General features: G+C 37.7%; 1 protein-coding gene across 3 annotated transcripts in view; it reads left to right on the forward strand.

Annotated features, from left to right (window-relative positions):
- The window catches only part of sipa1l3 (signal-induced proliferation-associated 1 like 3), a 292,225-nt gene that overhangs the window by 157,254 nt on the left and 112,659 nt on the right, over positions 1-22,312 (forward strand). For all 3 annotated transcript variants that reach the window (XM_051933960.1, XM_051933955.1, XM_028796163.2), the window contains exons 5-6: positions 1,494-1,682; positions 15,787-15,961. In XM_051933960.1, coding sequence (XP_051789920.1) covers positions 1,494-1,682; positions 15,787-15,961 — 364 coding nt within the window. The remainder of the gene's footprint in view (positions 1-1,493; positions 1,683-15,786; positions 15,962-22,312) is intronic.

Below are 22,312 nucleotides of genomic sequence, written 5' to 3' on the forward strand. Positions count from 1 at the left end.
AGTGGAGTATTGCAGTGATGGTTGTATTTCTTACTCGGTCTCCACACAGGTCTGCTGTATGTACAGTATTTGATACCTAGAGACTTTTACATAATACAGCTAATTATTGCCTGCAACCTCACCACTACAAGTGGAAGATAAGTGTAATGAGTGGGTGATATTTTGAATAATACAGGTAATGTAGCATTGATTTTATATGTGAAGTCTATGCTGTATTGTAAATTATAGAAAGAAGCAATGAAAATTCCTTATTAAAATCTAAAATTACTTCAGGTAAAAACAGAATTGCATGTATTAGTTTACTGATTATGTGAAGTAATAAAGTTATTTATTCTTATGTTTTTGCAGAACACATTTGCAGTTTTTAACCCATGGTCCTTTCAGATTTTACTTATTTCTTTATAAAGCACAGTTGTTTATACAACAATCATAATCCATGTGTGTAGTTTAAGTTATAATTGTCCTATGTTGCCACATTCTGAAATTAACCTTTTGGGTGGCAAATGATGACTTTTAACTCAAACCAAGTTCCTATACGAATGTTGCAAAAATAGTCAAGATAGGAAAGACTTTGTAATGGCTGTTCAGATAAATTATTGTAACATAACCTTATGCAGCCTGCTAAATTAAAATAAGAGTCATGGGATTTGGATAGTATTTTGATAGCACTGAACCAATAGCAGGAGCCAACCCTAAACAAGGTGCCAGTTCATCACAGGGCCTACTCATGCACACACCCACAGTCACATGGGGTCAGTTTACAACTTGATAAGCATATCTTTGTCATGTCCGCATGAAAGGGGTTATGTGCAAATACCACAGCCTGATTTAGTGGTTCTAAAAAGTTTGGTCCTTGGACCACTGGTGATCTGTGAGTATGCATCAGGTAGTTCATGGGCTGACAGAGTCATCATTTTTGTGACTTTCTTGCTGATAAAGTCATATAAAGGAGCTCTAAGTCATTAGATTAATTCTGAATCTTACTCATTTTTTTATTTGGTAAAATATTTTAGAAGGTTTTTAATTTTTAACTTTTTTTTTCAGTTCTATTTATTTTGCAAAAATAAATGTTATAACACTGAAATTTCCATTAGAACAGAAATCAGTCACCAAGGAGAGAAATAGCAATATGAGAAGGTTTTTTATTTGGTTGTCTTCTGAAGCCTTTAAGTTGCTTTTTTCATGAAAGCAGTGACTTTTATATAAATGAATGATGTTCTACTTGTGACAGAATTTCAGTTTAAATGTTTTAATTTGAAATGAAAGCATTTCTCTCCAAATACACGTCTAACTTTGACCATTTACTGTTTGTTCATTGATCTACCGCAAAGATATTTATCACAATAGTTTACTACATGCAGAATAAAAAAAAATTTAAAATGTTTATTACTGAAGAATATTTGTTTAGTTTTTGCATATTTTTAGTTAACATGTTGATAAGTCCTCGTTAGTTACAGTATATGTTAATAAAATCTTCCTGATTATTTCTGTAGCTAATAACTCTTCGAGGCACAGTCTTGGAAGATGCAGTTCCCTCCACTACAAAGCATGGTACCCTTCGAGGTCTGCCATTGAAAGATGTGCTGGAGTACATCATTCCTGAACTGAGCACGCCCTGCTTACGGCTTGCCATGAGCACTCCCAAGGTGACGGAGCAGTTGCTGAAGTTGGACGAGCAAGGGGTGAGTAAAATGTTAGCACCATTCCTGTTTTGGCATCTTTTGACTTTAAATAACATCACTTAATTTGGTGATTTTGATTATACAGTACTTGATATACATCAACATTAGATTTATTTTTTAATTTTGCATATCCTACTAAAATAGAACCAAGGATAGTATGCCATTAGAAAAAAATGGTGGTAATCTAATAGTAATGCTATTCAATTAGATAGTTCACAAAGATAACACACTTGTTAATTTTGCTAGTTTTTATGAATAAATAACATATATAATCAGTTTTTCCTGGAGTTTTACCTTTAGGCTTTTTAGATTTCCTTATTATGGATGTGTATATTTCATCATATATCAGGGGTGTCAAACTTGAGACCTGCAACTCAGATCCGGACCTTGGATCTTTTTAATGCAGTGTGAGTCATTAATATTCAAAACATAATGAAGACCATTAGTTTTCTCAAAAACACGCCTTTCATATGTGCTTCATATATTGATATTACCCATAATTGACATTTACACTTGGCATTCAGATGCATCTCTAGCGGTCGTATGTGCACAGTGCACTGTAGCTATCTTCTCTTCCATCCTGATTTTAGATAGATTTTTTTCATTTTTTCCTTCATTTTATAAGCACAGTTGGACAGCCAAGGGGAGTGGTTTTAGGAGGATTGTTTATGTGCCTCCTCAGAATATAAGGAATCAAAAGGCTAACGCTGGATATTTGACTAACTGCTGAACTGGTCAGCATATACTTCACAACATTAGTATTTCTTGAATTGTATTTTTAATATATGTCTTTTATGCCTGTTCTAAAATATTATTATTATATCTTAGTATTAATGTCAACAATTTGTGAAAGTAGTGGAAATTACTGAAAACCCCCAATCATATAACAGTTATGTGTGTCTTCTGCACTTAAACATGCTGTATTATTATTTACTTTTAAATTTGGTATTGTGTAAAATTGAACTACATTCAGTCAAATAGCATACTGATTGTGTTATACTGTTAAATTTACAGTGGGGCAAAAAAGTATTTAGTTAGCCACCAATTGTGCAAGTTCTCCCACTTAAAAAGATGAGAGAGGCCTGTAATTTTCATCATAGGTATACCTCAACTATGAGAGTCAAAATGAGAAAAAAAAATCCAGAAAATCACATTGTCTGATTTTTGAAGAATTTATTTGCAAATTATGGTGGAAAAAAAGTACTTGGTCAATAACAAAAGTTCATCTCAATACTTTGTTATACAGTAATCGCTCGCTATATCACGCTTCACTCTATCGCGGATTTTATATGTAAGCATATTTAAATATATATCGTGGATTTTTTGCTGGTTCGCGGATTTCTGCGGACAGTGGGTCTTTTAATTTCTGGTACATGCTTCCTCAGTTGGTTTGCCCAGTTGATTTCATACAAGGGACACTATTGGCAGATGGCTGAGAAGCTACCCAACTTTTCTCTCTCTCTCTCTCTTGCGCTGACTTTCTCTGATCCTGACGTAGGGGGATTGAGCAGGGGGGCTGTTCGCACACCTAGACGATAGGGACGCTAGTCTAAAAATGCTGAAAGATTATCTTCACGTTGCTACCTTCTGTGCAGCTGCTTCGTGAAGCGACATGCTGCACAGTGCTTTGCATAATTAAAAGCTCGAAGGGCACGTATTGATTTTTGCTTGTTTGTTTTTCTCTGTCTCTCTCTCTCTCTTTGTCTGCTCCTGACGGAGGGGGTGTGAGCTGCCGCCTTCAACAGCTTTGTGCCGCGGTGCTTCAGCATACTTAAAAGCCAAACAGCCCTATTGATTTGTTTGCTTTCCTCTCTCTTTCTGACAATCCCTGCTCCTGATGCGCACTCCTTTGAAGAGGAAAATATGTTTGCATTCTTTTAATTGTGAGACGGAACTGTCATCTCTGTCTTGTCATGGAGCACAGTTTAAACTTTTGAAAAAGAGACAAATGTTTGTTTGCAGTGTTTGAATAACGTTCCTGTCTCTCTACAACCTCCTGTGTTTCTGTGCTAATCTGTGACCCACGCATGACAATATAAAAATAACCATATAAACATGTGGTTTCTACTTCGCGGATTTTCACCTTTTGGGGGGGGGGGGGGGGTCTGGAACGCAACCCCCGCGATGGAGGAGGGATTACTGTATACCCTTTGTTGGCAATGACAGAGGTCAAACGTTTTCTGTAAGTCTTCACAAGGTTTTCACACACCGTTGCTGGTATTTTGGCCCATTCCTCCATGCAGATCTCCTCTAGAGCAGTGATGTTTTGGGGCTGTCGCTGGGCAACACGGACTTTCAACTCCCCCCAACGATTTTCTATGGGGTTGAGATCTGGAGACTGGCTAGGCCACTCCAGGACCTTGAAATGCTTCTTACGAAGCCACTCCTTCATTACCCGGGCGGTGTGTTTGGGATCATTGTCATGCTGAAAGACCCAGCCACGTTTCATCTTCAATGCCCTTGCTGATGGAAGGAGGTTTTCACTCAAAATCTAACGATACATGGCCCCATTCATTCTTTACTTTACACGGATCAGTTGTCCTGGTCCCTTTGCAGAAAAACAGCCCCAAAGCATGATGTTTCCACCCCCATGCTTTACAGTAGGTATGGTGTTCTTTGGATGCAACTCAGCATTCTTTCTCCTCCAAACACGACAAGTAGAGTTTTTTTCTTCTGACCATATGACATTCTCCCAATCCTCTTGTGGATCATCCAAATGAGCTCTAGCAAACTTCAGACGGGCCTGCACATGTACTTCCTTAAGCAGGGGGACACGTCTGGCACTGCAGGATTTGAGTCCCTGGCGGTGTAGTGTGTTACTGATGGTAGCCTTTGTTACTTTGGTCCCAGCTCTCTGCAGGTCATTCATTAGGTCCCCCCATGTGGTTCTGGGATTTTTGCTCACTGTTCTTGTGATCATTTTGACCCCACGGGGTGAGATCTTGTGTGGAGCCCCAGATCGAGGGAGATTATCAGTGGTTTTGTATGTCTTCCATTTTCTAATAATTGCTCCCACAGTTGATTTCTTCACAGCAAGCTGCTTACCTATTGCAGATTCAGTCTTCCCAGCATGGTGCAGGTCTACAATTTTGTTTCTGGTGTCCTTTGACAGCTCTTTGGTCTTGGCCATAGTGGAGTTTGGAGTGTGACTGTTTGAGGTTGTGGACGGGTGTCTTTTATATTGATAATGAGTTCAAACAGGTGCCTTTAATACAGGTAACGAGTGGAGGACAGAGGAGCCTCTTACAGAAGAAGTTACAGGTCTGTGAGAGCCAGAAATCTTGTTTGTTTGTAGGTGACCAAATACTTATTTTCCACCATAATTTGCAAATAAAGTCTTTAAAAATCAGACAATGTGATTTTCTGGATTTTTTTTCTCATTTTGTCTCTAATAGTTGAGGTATACCTATGATGAAAATTACAGGCCTCTCTCATCTTTTTAAGTGGGAGAACTTGCACAATTGGTGGCTGACTAAATACTTTTTTGCCCCACTGTATATATTTGCATTTAGACATTTTCTAAATAAAATATGCCCACTTCTAAATTAACGTTAATTTACCTAATATCTGTAGTAAACTGCTAGTTTGGCATCAATTATTAAAAACCAGTAATGGCACAATGCACGATAACGTGCAGTGAATACACTTGACTTGAGCATTCATAGTTTTCATCCTCTTTCTCTGTATGTTTAGCATTCATTTGCTCAGAGGTTGATGTGCTTGCTGCTTCCTGAGCAGCTCTTCTTTTCTCCACCCTAGTGGCCCGCTTCTTCTCTTCTTTCGTCGACATCTTTTTGCGTTAAAACTGATATCTTAGTGTTTGTGTTGCAATTACTTAGTACGTTTTCTTTAGTTTTTCACTTAATCTGGCACTTATGTGTTCATTCTGCCTCAAGAATGATTTAAGATATGAAGAGGTGTATGGGAATTGACGGCGAAGGTGATAGGGAATGAGAACGGCTCCCGTATGCATGCACCACACTGCCCCCCTGCTGGCCACTGCCGAGAGTTGATTCCACAATAAAATAAAATAAAAATAAAAAGAGGAATAACCTTGGAGGTTAATCATCACCCTGAAAGCGGATAGTAGACGTCACGTAGTATATGTGCACCAAATTTCAGGTCGATAGTTCAAACGGTTTGTGAGCTACAGGTGATTTAAAATCCTGGACAGACAAATGGACAGCCATGGTAGCATATTATATAAGAAGATAGGAGGTGGTGGCATTTACAGCTTCGCCTATGGCAGCAGAAACGCTCGAGCTGCTTTGGAGGCAATGTCATTTTTTTCTACTCATTGCTGCTTTTGATTCCATTTCAGCTTTCCTAACCCACTGCAATGTCCAAGAAAAGAAAAGCTGATAGAGAAGACCATTTTAAGACAGACATGAGGCAGAGTGTGTATGATTGTGATTAACAAAATCATATTGTGTGTCTTATTTGTAAAGAAATTTTGAGGGGAGTTGTTGCCCTAAAATATACTGAGTGTTATTTTTGGCCCTCAATAAAACTGAATTTGATACCTCTGTCATATATTCACAATATTTAAGTTGGAAGTGAATTTCCTATTTTGTGAATTAGACGTTGGTTCTGTAGTGAAGATCTAGGGGGTGCACAATGTTCCAAATCATTTTAAATTTCAGTACTATTCTGCCTGCCCCCTGGTGGACATATGTATTTTTAGAGTGCATTAAATTTGATTGTTTCATAGTAAAAACCTTTTGTTTTTCAGGTAGTTCATGTATATTTTTTTAAATTTAATCATTCAGCTAGTTAACCGTGTGTATCAAGTTATATTTATTGCTCCATTACTTTGTTTGGTTGTTATGCAAGATTTTTTTTTTTTTAAGAATATGGGCAGCTTGCTTCAAAACACTTTAATTATGGAATATTGAAAGTGAAAAATTAATTCATATTCCTTAAGGAAGGAAGGATCTCTGTTTCCTCTCTTTTGACTGTTGAGTTGGACCTGGCAAAATTAATTTTGATCATCATGTTTTAATGGCGAAGTGTATCATGCTGCTTTTGATTCTTAGTGTCACAAACATTTTATTTAATGGGAATTGCACACAATTCAGTTTTCCTGCAGTCCTACCCAGGATAAGCAGGTTTGGAAAATCGATGAGTGGATTGTATTTCATTTATGTACATATCAGTGCTTTGTTGCATTTAATTTTGTGTTTTATTTAGGTTGTATTGTATGTTTTAATAATTGTATAGTACCTTGAATTTATAAATGAAAATGCAGTTTAAGAATAAATTCAGTTAAATTATAAATTGTATAAATGCGTTTTGATTTGAGTAATGGCGAAAACAATTACATTAGACAATGATAGAACTGATGAATTTTATGCACTTAATTTGCAATATTACATAACTGAGTATGTAATGCTGAGAAAAAGCTGGGTGCATTTTGGTGATTTTCGGAAAAGTGTTCCCATAAATAAACTGCAAATATGTTTAGAAATTATGTGTGTATGATTTGCCTTCAGAAAGGCGGAGTGGTGGCTCTGAGGCTAGGGAATTGCACTGGCAATCGGAAGGTTGCCGGTTCGAATCCCGTAAATGCCAATATGGACTCTGCTCTGTTGGGCCCTTAAGCAAGGCCCTTAACCTGCAATTGCTAAGCGCTTTGAGTAGTGAGAAAAGTGCTATATAAATGCAAAAAATTATTATTATTATTATTATTTATATTATGCCCTCTGTGTATGTAGCTGGCATTGTGCTCAATTTAACCAGAATTGTATCCTTTAAATGTACTTCACAAGCCACTTTACTAGACCCCCTTTTTTTTTTTTGACATATTGCTCATTTTTCTCCCTAACATTTAAAGCTGTTCTGATAAATGAGTAGACATTTCTACATTGAGGCCTAATAGACATGTATGTAATGTCATTGACTTCAAGATTTTTATACCTGCACAACAGTTATTTTGTTTTAATGGATTTATTCTTCCCCCTTGTACCCACCACAACATAATTTTTATGCACACAGATTGTATTTGAGTCTTTTATATTTTCATTATGTTCCTTAGGAAATAATAATGTTTTATGATTGTTAGCAGGGCTAAACATGGGAGTCATTAGCACTGAGTAAAACTCCCTTGACAAATGACTAAGCTGACTTGCTACAGTATGTAACATGGCCTTGCATCATGTAATATCCTGTTACACATCCAATCAAAGACTGTGTAACAGTTGTTCCTCTAAAGCTATGGTTCTCAGATGTGAGTCAAGTGGTCAGAAAGCTGATAGTCATCGGGGCTAAGTGATTTTTAAATTGCTCAGATATGTTAGTTTGTTATTTACTTATGTAAGGATTGATTTGTAACAATCAAGGCTGCTAGTCGATGTCAGTTCTACTAAATCAATGTACTTTGATACAGTAGACATGGGTCTCAATCAAGCACCACAGAGCACAGCTTCTAACTTCACTCTTTATCACGCAGCTCTTCAACCTCCATCCCTCTTCAGTCCTGCTGAACTTGGTCACTGTGCAGGTCTTTCTTTTTAACCTGCCTTATGTCTGCCTGGAAAAACCAGGTTTTGTTAAAGCAGGCCTTTAACTCGATACTGCCAGTGACACTCAAATCGGTGCTGATAGGCTGTTTGAAATGATGAACAATAAAAAAGCAAATAGGGTTTTATGGATCACTGGCAGAAATTTGGGATTTTGAAATCCATCTATAGATTTGTATCTTAGCTTTTTTCCCTCATAAATGCCTTTCATAAAATAAATTTGGGAAGTTTAATGCAGAGTCATCTTGCTGAATTCAGATGAATAATGTATACTTCTGTAGACAACCATGTGCGAGTTTGCTTTAAACTGAGTAGGAACGTTTAGACGGCTCACATTCCAACAGTTTACGAAAGCGGTGCTCAAACTGCAAAGATGCCCCTTGTTAACCTGATCCCACAGATGGCAAGCATCGTTTACAATGAACCATCTACAGTCAAAATCTCCTTAAAACAAAAAAAAGAAAACAACAATTTGACATATAAATGTGTATTGCTTGTACAGAATGCACATTTTCTGTAGCATGAAATTATACATTGGCGTCAATGGACAAATGGTAAAGATGAACTATACATTGTTGCAGGTGCTGTGTGTTGTCTGTGTTAGGGCTCGTTTATACTTCACGCTCAGAACGTGCACGCATCATGGCTGCCACACATTACCAGCGTTCATTTGACGTGTCCTCTGAGTAGGTCCTTAGAAATTAACGTGACACGTGCGCAAGTTACAGTACCAGCAAAAAGTCGGGGGGTGCAGTGTGATAAAAGTTGGAATGTGACCTCAGAGTCTCTGATCTACATGTGACAGAAAGTCGCTATGCGGATCCTATGAGATCGATGTGCCGCTTCGATGTTTGATGAATGGTTCGATGTGGTGAAGCAAAATGCCGACATACAGATGCATTCGTGGTGCTTTTATATTTAAACATCGCATATTCCCCATCGTAATGACATGGTACATTTTAAAAGTCTCACATACCATCTTTTGTGCTGTCTTTTTTTTTTTTTTTTTTTTTTTGCAACTTCACAACAGTAACATAATGTACAGTCACAGAGAAAAAAAAATTAAGGACATGGTGAAAAGGAAATGGAAATTTCGGCTTTAATCTCAAAATGTCAACTTTAACCTTGTTACATCGTCGTAAACGTCATCCCAGTTTTTAATCGCTACGAGCTTCTGGGACTTTTTCCTGACCTGACAGCAGCAGCAGCAAGCAGCAATAGATCACCACACAGAACACATTAAATGTATGATATTCCAACTCTCTGCACATTTAGAAGCCTTAGATTTATACTTGATATCACTTTCATGATGAAATGCATTAAAGTATGTATGTTACATTTTACAGATAAATCATTAATTTTGTTTAAATAATGAATACTGTTAATAATTACACTCATGGGGTGACACATTGTTGAGCGGTAGCACTGCTGTCTCGCAGGGAGTCATGTCGCTGGTATTCCCTGCTTGGAGTTAATATGTTTTCCTGCTGGGTTTCCACAGTGTGCTCCAGTTTCCTTCCAAAGGTATGCAGATTTGGTGAAACTAAAATTACACTAGTGTATGATGCCCTGTCTAGGGATTGTTTCTGCTTCGTGCCCAATGGTAGCTGGATTGGACACATCCCTGGATTGATTAATTTAATCATTAAACATCCTTTTCAGAGATATTGCGGCAAGGTGTCATCGGAATTTAATGGGTGTGTCAGGCAATTCACAACACAATGAAGCCGAACCTGTTCTCACTGTGAAAATATCTCACACTGCCACCTGGTGGATTCTTCCAGATTTACGTAAAGTAGGCACGCAAGTATAAACAGTGAAACAGTTGTGTAGCAACTGTGAAGCGTCGTGTGAAGTATAAACCTGCCCTTATTCAGCATTGCGACAATAGTGTAGGAGTTGATGTGAGCTTGAATGAATTGACAGCTTTGTTTATTAAAATATGTACTGAAAAATCTGAATTTGAAGTAAATGGTGTGTCAAACACCATCAAAAGGACTACCGTTAAGAGAGCTGATAATGAAGACCCACAAGAGATGCAGATTTCAGTACTCAAAACACCAGAATCAACAAATCTGTCAAACAGCATCAGTAAATGCACAAATTAGGCTGCACAACATCCGCCTTCTGTCTGCACGTCTAAACAAATTACTAAAGAAATTGAACATCACTGTCTATTATTATTATTTGGAAATGTAATCATGCCATGACAAAAGAGCCACAGTGTTTTAAACACATTGTATATCCATAGATCATGATGCTTATCTAAACTCTATTTGACATTATGTCATGTAGTGACTCAATACTTAAAATGAGACAAAGATATTGTAGAAAACAAGAGACACTTCTCAAACGTTCAAAGCCCAGTAGCTGCAGTGTTTTACGTGTGTGTGTCTTTTGTCTATCAGTACTGTTACAGAGCTCGTTATAACAGACAAAGAAATTATTAAGCTTCAGTTACTTTGGGCTACTGAGCTCCTGAATGGATAACAGCAGTTTTAGCTTTTTTATTTTCTCTCTGCATAATGTTTTTTGTTCAGTATTTTTTGCTCTCTCCCTGAAACTCTGACAGCGGTGTAAAATGCACGAACTGGAGAAATTTAGGGGGGTAGGTGTGGTGGTCTAAGGGGGTTTAGGGTTAAGTCCTGTGGGTGTAGCCTTGACATCGCAAGATTTTGTTGCAATTCACTACACACTTTTTAGCAGGCTGTCCCCAGTTGTGTGTTCTCATTTGAGAATCACATGTGGCCCTGCAAGAGTAAATACAGATTTATGCTAACAGGTGACTGTCAGACCTAAGTGGTACACTATTAGATTTGACTTTAACAAAGTCATCTTCATTGTAACAAACTTTGAGTGCTACTTCTATATGAAAATAGTCTGCAGAAGGTATGAGATAGACTATATTTGGCCTCCCAGAGTGTTCGACGTGACTAGCTAGGTAAGGATGCTGCTATCTTGAATGCATTCTCAGTAAGGTCATGTGCATATGTACAGTTGTGCCTGAAAGTTTGTGAACCCTTTAGAATTTTCTATATTTCTGCATAAATATGACCTAAAAATCATCAGATTTTCAGTCAAGTCCTAAAAGTAGATAAAAAGAAACCAGTTAAACAAATGAGACAAAAATATTATACTTGGTCATTTATTTATTAAGGAAAATGATCAAATATTACATATTTGTGAGTGGCAAAAGTATGTGAACCTTTGCTTTTAGTATCTGGTATGACCATCGAACCCAACCCCCCCTTTTGCAGCAATAACTGCAGCTAAACATTTCCGGTAACTGTTGATCAGTCCTGCACACCGGCTTGGAGGAATTTTAGCCCATTCCTCCGTACAGAACAGCTTCAACTCTGGGATGTTGGTGGGTTTCCTCACATTAACTGCTCGCTTCAGGTTCTTCCACAACATTTCGATAGGATTAAGGTCAGGACTTTGACTTGGCCATTCCAAAACATTAACTTTATTCTTCTTTAACCATTCTTTGGTAGAACAACTTGTGTGCTTAGGGACGTTGTCTTGCTGCATGACCCACCTTCTCTTGAGATTCATTCAGTTCATGGACAGATGTCCTGACATTTTCCTTTAGAATTCTCTGATATAATTCAGAATTCATTGTTCCATCAATGAAGGCAAGCCGTCCTGGCCCAGATGCAGCAAAACAGGCCCAAACCATGATACTACCACCACCATGTTTCACAGAAGGGATAAGGTTCTTATGCTGGAATGCAGTGTTTTCATTTCTCCAAACATAACGCTTTTCATTTAAACCAAAAAGTTCTATTTTGGTCTCATCCATCCACAAAACATTCTTCCAATAGCCTTCTGGTTTGTCCACGTGATCTTTAGCAAACTGCAGACGAGCAGCAATGTTTTTTTTGGAGAGCAGTGGCTTTCTCCTTGCAACCCTGCCATGCACACCATTGCTGTTCAGTGTTCTCCTGATGGTGTACTCATGAACATGAACATTAGCCAATGTGAGAGAGGCCTTCAGTTGCTTAGAAGTTACCTTGGGGTCTTTTGTGACCTCATTGACTATTACATGCCTTGCTCTTGGAGTGATCTTTGTTGGTCGACCACTCCTGGGGAGGGTAACAATGGTCTTGAATTTCCTCCTTTTGTACACAATCTGTCTGACTGTGGATTGGTGGAGTCCAAGCTCTTTAGAGATGGTTTTGTAACCTTTTCCAGCCTGATGAGCATCAACAACTCTTTTTCTGAGGTCCTCAGAAATCTCCTTTGTTCGTGCCATGATACACTTCCACAAACATGTGTTGTGAAGAGCAGACTTTGATAGATCAAAACACAGGGTGCCCACTCACACCTGATTGTCATCCCATTGATTGAAAACACCTGACTCGAATTTCACCTTCAAACTAACTGCTAATCCTAGAGTTTCATACTTTTGCCACTCACAAATATGTAATATTCGATCATTTTCCTCAATAAATAAATGACCAAGTATAATATTTTTGTCTTATTTGTTTAACTGGGTTCTCTTTATCTAATTTTAGGACTTGTGTGAAAATCTGATGATGTTTTAGGTCATATTTATGTAGAAATATAGACAATTCTAAAGGGTTCACAAACTTTCAAGCACAACTGTATGTGATTAGACAATATGCTGTTAGAAAATTGCAATAATATGAAAGGTTGCTCAGGTAGTGATGACCTCTTCTTTCCTTTTTATTATGTGGACGAACTGCATCTAACAAGCAGAAAAAGTGAAAACAGCTCACACCTTGCCACTTCTGGCAGTGTGCAGTTGTCTGTATTGTATAGGTATCACCGTTTTCAAATCCTTTGGCCATCAGCCAAAATGAAGACATGGGATTCACCACTGAAGATGGCCTCATTCTGGTCCATGATATCCAATGCTGCTTGAGGTTAATGCCTCCTTGATTTATTTATAGATGGAGAGTGGTCAGTTTTCAACTTAGTCCACACTAACACGAAAACATTTGAAAAATTATTTTATTGTTCTAAACGGTTTCCATTCATGCTGATATTTTTAGATCATCTAGATCAGTGTTTCCCAAACTCGGTCCTGGGGACCCCCTGTGGCTGCAGGTTTTTGTTCCAACCAGATTCTCTTTTTAATTGAACTCCTGGGCTAATTAAGTGAACTGATATTTCCCAAGTTCTGTGTTTAGGGAACAATATAGAAATTAGAAAACTAAGTTTGCTAAAAAAAAAAAAAAAATTCAAATGTACCAAGCAGTTATATAGGAATAATGTATTTTTTTTCTTTTTCATCTTGATTTTCATTCAACTTTTCTAGGTATTCTAATTGTTTAATTAATCCATTATTTAGTAATTAGTGGGTCTGACTCTAAAGTAGTTGCAGCCTTTGATTATTCAGTGTTGTTTGCCTGGGTCTCTGCTCTGCTCATTTTAAATTGTCATTATTAAGATACAAGGAAGGGTGAAAAACCGCACAGAGAAAGGGCAAAATATAATGAAATCAAAAAATAGAGTTAAGCATTTAAATCTATAGCAAAAGCAGAAATATTTCTAAATGTCTTATAAATGTAAAAATCATGCTGCTGTACTTTTCTGAATGTCGAATAAAAGAAAAAAAATACCAGCTAATTAAATGAGATCAGTGTTATCAGGTTGTTGTCACTGATTAGGAATCCAGTTGGAGCAAAAACCTGCAGCCACAGTGGGTCCCCAGGACCGAGTTTGGGAAACACTGATCTAGATGGTTGTCATTCAACCTGGAATGGCAAAAACGTGTAAATCTTTCTTATTGGGCATGCAAGGTTTATCAGCCAAGAGAGCTGTTTATTTATTGAACAAACCAAAAATAAATGTATGCATAGAAGTTTAGATACTGGGAGGATTCACCCTTAATTTTCATGATAATGTATAGAACTAACTCTGCATTACGTGGATGACATATACAGTCACCTTACACAGCTGGTGGTTTGCTGGACCTCTGGCAACATGGGAAAATGTTACACACATCTAGTAGACAAGTAAGCCATATTCTGTAACTGATGCCCAGGTATTCTGCACGTCCCCATAATCCTGAGAAGTATTTAATCCATCTTGAAAATAGATTGTCACTTTAGAGACACATATAACTTGCCTCAGTGGAAATTATCTACACTAATTAGAATAGTTTCAGATTGTAGTGGCAAACCATCATTTATTACCTTATGAATATACACTACATTTTAGAACTTTTAAAACCCTCCCCTTTTATTGAAATATAAGTAGAAATGGTAAAAGACAAGCAGTAATCTGCCAAAGATAAAAAAAAAAAAGACTTTAGGTTACCAAAAACTGAAAAATTGTGTAATTTTCAGAGTTGCACAAAATGTGTTTTTAGAAGAAAAAGTAATAAGTTACAGATTCTGTGTAGCACTGGAAATTAATTAAGCCTTGTAAGTTAATGCAAACAATTCTTACAGGCCACCCAACTTTTATTGATTACTTATAACCCCTCTGTCTGTGTAAAAGTAGTGGAACAAGCTGTGTTGCTTCACCCTCTAAAGCATTCTTTGGACAATATTTCATGGTGTATTGCTATCATAATGGTGAGAAAAAGGCAGTTAACAAAGGAAGACATGCAGACCAATAAACACTTAAAAGTGGAGGTACTTCCTTCAGGGAAATTGCTAAATAAAAGCCATGGTGTCAGTCAGTACAGTTTCCTACACCATCAAAAGGAACTTGGAAATTGGAGGAAACTCTGACAGGAACGTCTGTGGCAGACCTAAAGCCAGAAGAGAGGCAGAAAGCACGTTCCTGAAAGGTAGCAGTTTGTGTGACAGGACAACAGCGTCACAAAAGAAGCTAAAAAAAAAAAGGTGATGTTTTAACTTTTGACCAGCTTTCTTACTGCTACTTGACCTGTCGAACCTGCAGCTCGAAGTCGTCTCTTCACAGTGAGACTTGCTTACTTGTATATATTATTTATTTATTTTTACCCCTGTTGGTTTACATTTGTACCAATTCATGTTATTTACTGGACACTTGCTGCTTAAATTAAAAAAAAAAAAACAAAAAAAAAAACGAGGGTGTTCTCAACCGGTAGGATATATGTCTCATTCCTTAGCCAAAAACCAAACCATACCGTACCATTTTCTAAGCCTTTTTAATCCTGAGCAGGATAGCTATCCCAGCAATCATAATGCACAAGGTAGGAATAAATCATGAAAAGGGTACCAGTCCATTGCAGGGTGAACACAAAAAACACTTGCACACACCACACACACACTGGGGCCAATTCAGCATCGCCAAACCACCTAATCTGCATGTCTTTTTACTGTGGGAGGAAATCCACACAGGGAGGACCCGAGAAGTGAATCTTGGTCTCCTTACAATGAGGCAGCAGTGCTACCACTGCGCCACTATGTCACCCCAAGCTAAAGTAGTCTGTACATGTGTATTTGGCTGATGCATTTTCAATGTTGGAATACTTTACAATGTTTTTAATAATGCTCAGTTCAACCAGTGTGTGTCATACTGTGCCAAGTTTTTAATTAATATGTCATATTAAAGTATTAAATGAGAACATTTAGGGTCCCATCAGGGTAGTAATAATCATAACTCTTAATGCATTGTCTTTGCAGCTCAGCAAAAAACACAAAGTGGGCATTCTCTTCTGCAAAGCAGACCAGTGCTCTGAAGAGGAAATGTACAATAACGAGGAGGCGAGCCCAGCCTTTGAAGACTTCCTGTCGCTTCTTGGGGAGAAAGTGTGCCTTAAAGGGTTCACAAAATATGCTGCTCAGCTGGATACTAAGAGTGAGTAACAACAGTCCATATGCTTCTACTTACTTCCTGTAGCATGGCTTTATGACATTCATTTACACTGAAAATAAGATCATCTCTAGTACAAAATGAAAAACAATCTTACATAAGAAAAGGAATGTGTGCAGCTTTGTGTCTTTGAATACATAAAAACTTCTTCATTTTCCACACAAATTGTAAAAGAAGGGAATCTATTTCTTGGCACAACAAATTATCTTAAATTAGCTTGGCCTCAACAGTGGAAGTGTTTAAGTGCTGTCCAGTACACTTTTATTAACAGGTTACATTCACTCTATAACAGTAGTTTTAATGTAAATTAGTGTTTTAATATCAGTATAATATTAAATATGTCTGCTTTTTTAATATTTAAATTATAAAGTTTGTGATTTATAAGTTTGGCATTGGTTTCCCACCTGAGGAAATAGTCTAACATTAATTAAAATATTGTAGGCTTCTATAGTAGATTATGAAAGCATATTATAAATAATCACTATACTGGCAGCAGCTGGTTTAATACACACCATGAACGTTCTAGTAAAAATGATCCACAGCGGACAAACCACCAGTGAATGATGTTATGTCCTCACTGAGTTGCTAGCGTGACGGACAGAATGGCAGTGAAGGAAGGCACTTTTTGGACGCTAGTGCCTGCAGTGATTCAAAAATGCTTTGGCAAACTGATTTGGATCATTTTTACAGCGAGATGAAAGAAACAACATATTGTTAAGTATTCTTCAAGAGTGGACATTTTTTCATCATCACTTTCTAGCATATGCTTCACGTGCATGGGAGAATGTGATACCGGCCTGTAATTTAAACTATGCACTATGGCCAAGCACAAATGCAGACAGACGGGAGCCAAGAAAGTCAGACATGAGGCAGTTTATTGTTGTTTGACTATAACTTTGGTTAAGGGTATTGTGTTTTGTTTGATTTTTCTGGAGTGTTTTTGTTGGTTAAATTTAGATTGTTAGTTTTTGTTAGTGGTTTCTTTTTCTTTATTAGCTCAGGTTTCATTTTGTTTGGGTAAATTGTTCAATTTCGTCTTTGCATAGGGTAATGAAAGCTCCCTTTGCAAGGTTAGGATGACAGGTAAATTGAACTCTCTTCATAAGGCTTGAAATGACTACAACAAAAGGTTAGTTAGTTGGTCAGTCAATAGAGTGCATAGAAAGAGTATGCAAAGTGCATTAGTTAAGAGAGTGCTATGTGACTCAGCACTTAATTTCAACAGGAGCTGATTGAAGCTCCTCTTAGCTAGTAAGAGCTCCCGAGTCTTTAGTTTTAAAGAGCATTTCTTTTGTTGATTTTGGGTTGCTTCATAGTCCAGTTATTATTTTTAAATGCAGTTATATTGCCTATGGGCTGTGTTTATATTCAGTTAAGAGCCTGTAACCTGAAAAATATGTTTAGTTTATTTTTAGTACATTTTTATTTTTCAGAATTTCATGGTAAATATTTATTGCACCCTGAACTGTGAGTTCTTTTAAGTGACTGTGTAGAAAAAAATATACCTTTTCTATATACATCTACCATCTGTATTACATCTCATTACCACTTTTGGTGTCAAACTGAAAATAGGCTTGTGACACCAAGAACCCACTATTGATCAAAGACTGCTTGGTTGTTGAACATGCCTTACTTTAACACATCACATGCAAAACCAGAGTTATGGCCACACAGAATAAAGCCCATGTTACATTAGATGACTTTTCCAGTGATTTTCTGTCTTAGCCCTCATTTACTGTACAGTATATAGTCATTCAGAGGCAGTTAGCAGCATGCTGCCATTACGTCAGTCCCCTAATTTGCTATACCAAACCACTCACTTCAACAGGTCTGTGACTGGCTAGGATAAAATCAAATTTTCAAGACCTAAGAACCAGTAAGCATTCAGCAGGAGTACAATGTATAGAATATAGAGAAGAAGAGGCCAGACACACCATAGCTATTAATCCTTCACAAAGCACCAGTACAATGCCAGCTCTATCAGTCACCACAGGTGCTGTGGACATCACAAACAGAAGAGAAGCTTGTGTGTTTGATATCTCATACTTTACATATCCATAACAGAAAAAGAAAAGTGGCAGATGTGGCTGCTGTATTTGCTGCACTGCTAAACTTTGTAAAGTACTGCTCTGTCATGTAGTACACAATTTATTGGCGATCAGCAAAAGGGCCAAGCATGACTATACTGGAAGATCGGTGCTCAGTCAGTAAATGTGTCATGGGCTGTGATTTTCATTCATGTAATCTGACATGGTGTAATGTCAAGATCAGTGACTGTGATCGGCAATTCTGACAAAAAGTTGTGTAATGTGACTTAGGCTTAAACAGGCTTGGTCCTGAAATATATATAAAAGTTCAGAAATGTGTACTTTTGCTTGATGATCTGTACGCATCTGCATACTTTGCAAATGCTGTTTAAAGGGTGTGTTTTAATTTAAAAGGTATTAACTACTAATTCTGCCTTAAACCTGTTTGGAAAGATTTAGCCTCCCTACAATGGTGAATAACCTAAATAGATGATTATATAAATTATTTATCCATGACTAGAACTATTTAATATCTGAAACATTAATTTAAGAGAAATACCAGTAGGCTAATATTTATTGAAGTTCAGCTTTTATACATTTTGTGAATACATTTTGTGTATAAATTTTGAGACTTCATTAACATTACAGTATTCAATACTTTGTCATATGGTAAGCTTAAACAAATGGTCTATTAAGTCACACTTTTTTATTAACATCCAAAAGATTTTAGAAGTCTGTTGTCTTGGAGGGATGCATTCTTCATTGTGCTTAATATCACTAGATTTGAATGCACTATCACTTTTAGTGCTCTCTTGATAGTCACATTTAAAAGCTCAGTTCTGGTAACTGGGCAAGTAAAAAGACTTAACAGCATAAGAAAGAGCAGCCAAGGAAGAACACCATCTTACTTGATAGTGATAAAAGAGCTACAGCTTTTAAAACTCATACCAAAAAGACCATATACGGACTTGATACAGATTAAAGTTTCTAAAATCATCTAATGGTCCAGTATGAATAATGTAATCTATGATGTCTATGAAGGTTAAAAGGAAGTGCATTCAAAGTGCAAAATAAATAATCATATCTTCATGAAAAGGGTTGTCACAATCTGGACCAAACAACTTGGGGCATAAAGCTTATAGGGCATAGCCTGATGATTAGCAAGCAGAATAAGTGTGATAGAATGAATGGTGGTCTTTTATTAATAAAATTTCTTATCTTCTTTTGAGTGGGTGGTTAATGTTGCTTTCTTCCTGTGTTCCATTACTGCAGTTGTGTTTGCCCGTCTCAGTTCAAATGACTTCATGAAAACCCCTTTCAAGTAAAATACAAAGAGGAAGAGAGCAGTATTTACTGTAAGGCATACAATAGTTCTTTATAAAAGACTTGTGTCATGGGGAATGACATATCTTCCTTTTTTGAATGTTCTTTTTTTTCTTCTTCTTAATGTTAGACCTAGTTAAAGTTTTTATTTTATTTGTGATCACTCATTCCCACTGACTGCCATTATTTGTGGAGTTGCCCACTTGTTTGAGTGAGTAAGACTTTCTTCTGGGGATCAACAGTACCAGGTTTGAATCAAATTATACTGGTTCATGAAATTGTTAAGCGAAGCACAGAACAGTGTAGAGCCAACTATGGTTTATGGTGGGATGTACACAGAGGCCAGAAGCTGCAAGTTATCCTAGAAAAGTTCTTAAAAGAAAACCATACAGGATTCATGTTGAAATAAGAGATTCTGTGGACACATTAAGAAAGTGTAAGTATAGAATTCAGTTTTCAGTGTGCAACAGCATAAATGTTGTGGAGTTTTGCACAGTTCAAGTGTTTGCACCTTGACAAAAAAAATAAAGTGTACTTAAAATGCACTGTCAGTTGAATCATCAGTTCCTTTTTTTAATTCTGAAAAGAAAACTGCACACAGTAATAATAATAATAATTCATTTTATTTATATAGAGCCTTTTCCATGCCTCAAGGTGCTTTGAAACCCACTGTTTGAAGATGAACATTGGACTGAAAGAAGCATTTTTCTATCTTCTCCTTTCCCTCAAAAATCCTCCTCGGACAAAGCTTGAAGTGTATATTCTAACATCATAAATTTTTGTTGCATTGTTTTAGTAACACAAAATCAAAATCCTATTCTTATTAGTCAAATTTGGTTATTTCTGTGCCATCTGAATGGCAAGTTTCATATGGACTTTGTTTTTTGTTTTTTTTTACCTTTAGCAAAGAAAGTTTGTACAGTAGTACATTTACATTTCTTTATTTAGCAGATGATTAAGCAACACTTAATACAAGCACACATACATTATTCTGTTGTCCAGACATCAGAGGAGGAGAATTGTATCTCGAAGGTGGTATGTATCAGGAATTATTAAAGGGGAATTAAAATATACAGACAGAGAATAGCAGATGCTTTGAACTTATATTTTTCTGAGGTCTTCACATGTGAGAAGGTGCATAACTTCCCAGGGGTAACAAGGAGTATTAAGGAGGTACTGAGTGATTTGGAAATTGTAGAAAAAGAAGTATATTAAATAGGCTGAAATCAAATAAGTACTGTAACCAGGACCAGATAATATTTGTTTGTGTTCTTAAGAAGGTTAGTGAGTATGTATATAAACATTTTATATATATTATATATATCCATATTACTAACCGAGAATGCTAAACCGGATGGACGCAGGGACATCCGGCCATGGGCCGTAGCCGCAAAAAGACGTACTGCGCAGGCGCAAAAAGAGTCCGCGAGAAGCGGATGAGGAGCCGCGAGAGGCGGACAAAAGAGGCCGCGAGAGGCGGATGAGCGGCCGCGAGAGGCGGACAAGACCACAGAAAAAAGGAGTGAGCACAGAAAAAAGAGAAAAAAGGAGTCAAAGAAACGCAAAAAGACGTACTGCGCAGGCGCGAAAAGAGTCCGCGAGAGGCGGATGAGGAGCCGCGAGAGGGGGACAAAAGAGGCCGCGAGAGGCGGATGAGGGGCCACGAGAGGCGGACAAGACCACAGAAAAAAGGAGTGAGCACAGAAAAAAGGAGTCAAAGAAATGAGGCGCAACGAGCACCGAAAAAAGGAAAAGGCACATAAAAAAGTAGTCAATCGCAGGCAAAGCACGAAACACATTGCACACGAAACTAGACCCAAAAAAAAAAAAGAGGCTCGCGCACAACAGCAAGGCACCCCCCCCTACAGGCACCGGACGGGACACACACCAAGAGGGTTTTTCAACAAGCCCATAGAACACAAAAAAAAAGAACACAAAACCACCCCACAGACCCTACAAGCAAGGGACGGGACACACACAAAGAGGGGGATTCAACAAGACACAGGAACACAAAAAGAAAGAAGACGCTCACGCAACAACAATCCTCACCCCCCCACATCCATAAGAAGTGACACCCAAAGCCACATATTCTAAAGTGAACGTCAACACCTTCACACTAGGCAGCATAGGTGTCAGCATAGGTGGATCTCCTTACAATAAAGCACTATTAACCGTTCAACTGCAGAAAAGGAAACATATTAACAGTGAGTGCGATCCTCCTTATTACTTATCCATATTTCGCATGCTGAGAAAGAAACAAGTCATGAATACACGGTCACGGGTACAAAACGATTCGTAAAGGATAACAGGAACAAACACACGAACACGAAAGAAACAACAAAATAGACGGCGGAGCATAAAACGCGCTTCTAAAACTCCGGGAGAAAAAGTGTCTCGGATCAAAAAACGCAAAGCACAAGTAACACCATTACAGAGACGTGCCCAAATGGACAGACACAATGAACGTAGACGCATACAGCGCGCGTCTCAAAGTGCTGCATCGAAACAAGCACGATTTCAAAACGAAAGAGCTCGCGTCTCAGACATACAAAAAAGGGAGCGAAGAGAAAAAATAAATGAACGCAGACGTCTACAAAGCGCAAATGAACTGCCAGAAAAAAAGAAAGCAAGACTCCAAAAGGAGAAAGCTCAAATGACCAACATACAAAAACGGACAAGGCTCGATACAAACAATGCACGACGTAGACTGAAACGGACTTTGTGCAAAGCGGAGGCGAATAAATTAAAAGAAAAAAATAGCGCGTCCCAAATACTGGACATGCAACAACGCGGCACTCAAACGCCAAAAGCAAAACATGCACGTAGCGGACATCAACGCCAGACACATGTTAAACGCTTAAGCCAAATGGCTGAAAACGCCTTCAATAATGAATCCACTATTGAGGAAAATTCATTGGTATTAATGAATGTCATTTGCAATCATTGTCATTCACTTAACTTCCCAGAAGAAACAACTGGCAATACA

Source organism: Erpetoichthys calabaricus, chromosome 1 (assembly GCF_900747795.2).
Source record: "Erpetoichthys calabaricus chromosome 1, fErpCal1.3, whole genome shotgun sequence".
NCBI classification, from domain to species: domain Eukaryota; kingdom Metazoa; phylum Chordata; class Cladistia; order Polypteriformes; family Polypteridae; genus Erpetoichthys; species Erpetoichthys calabaricus.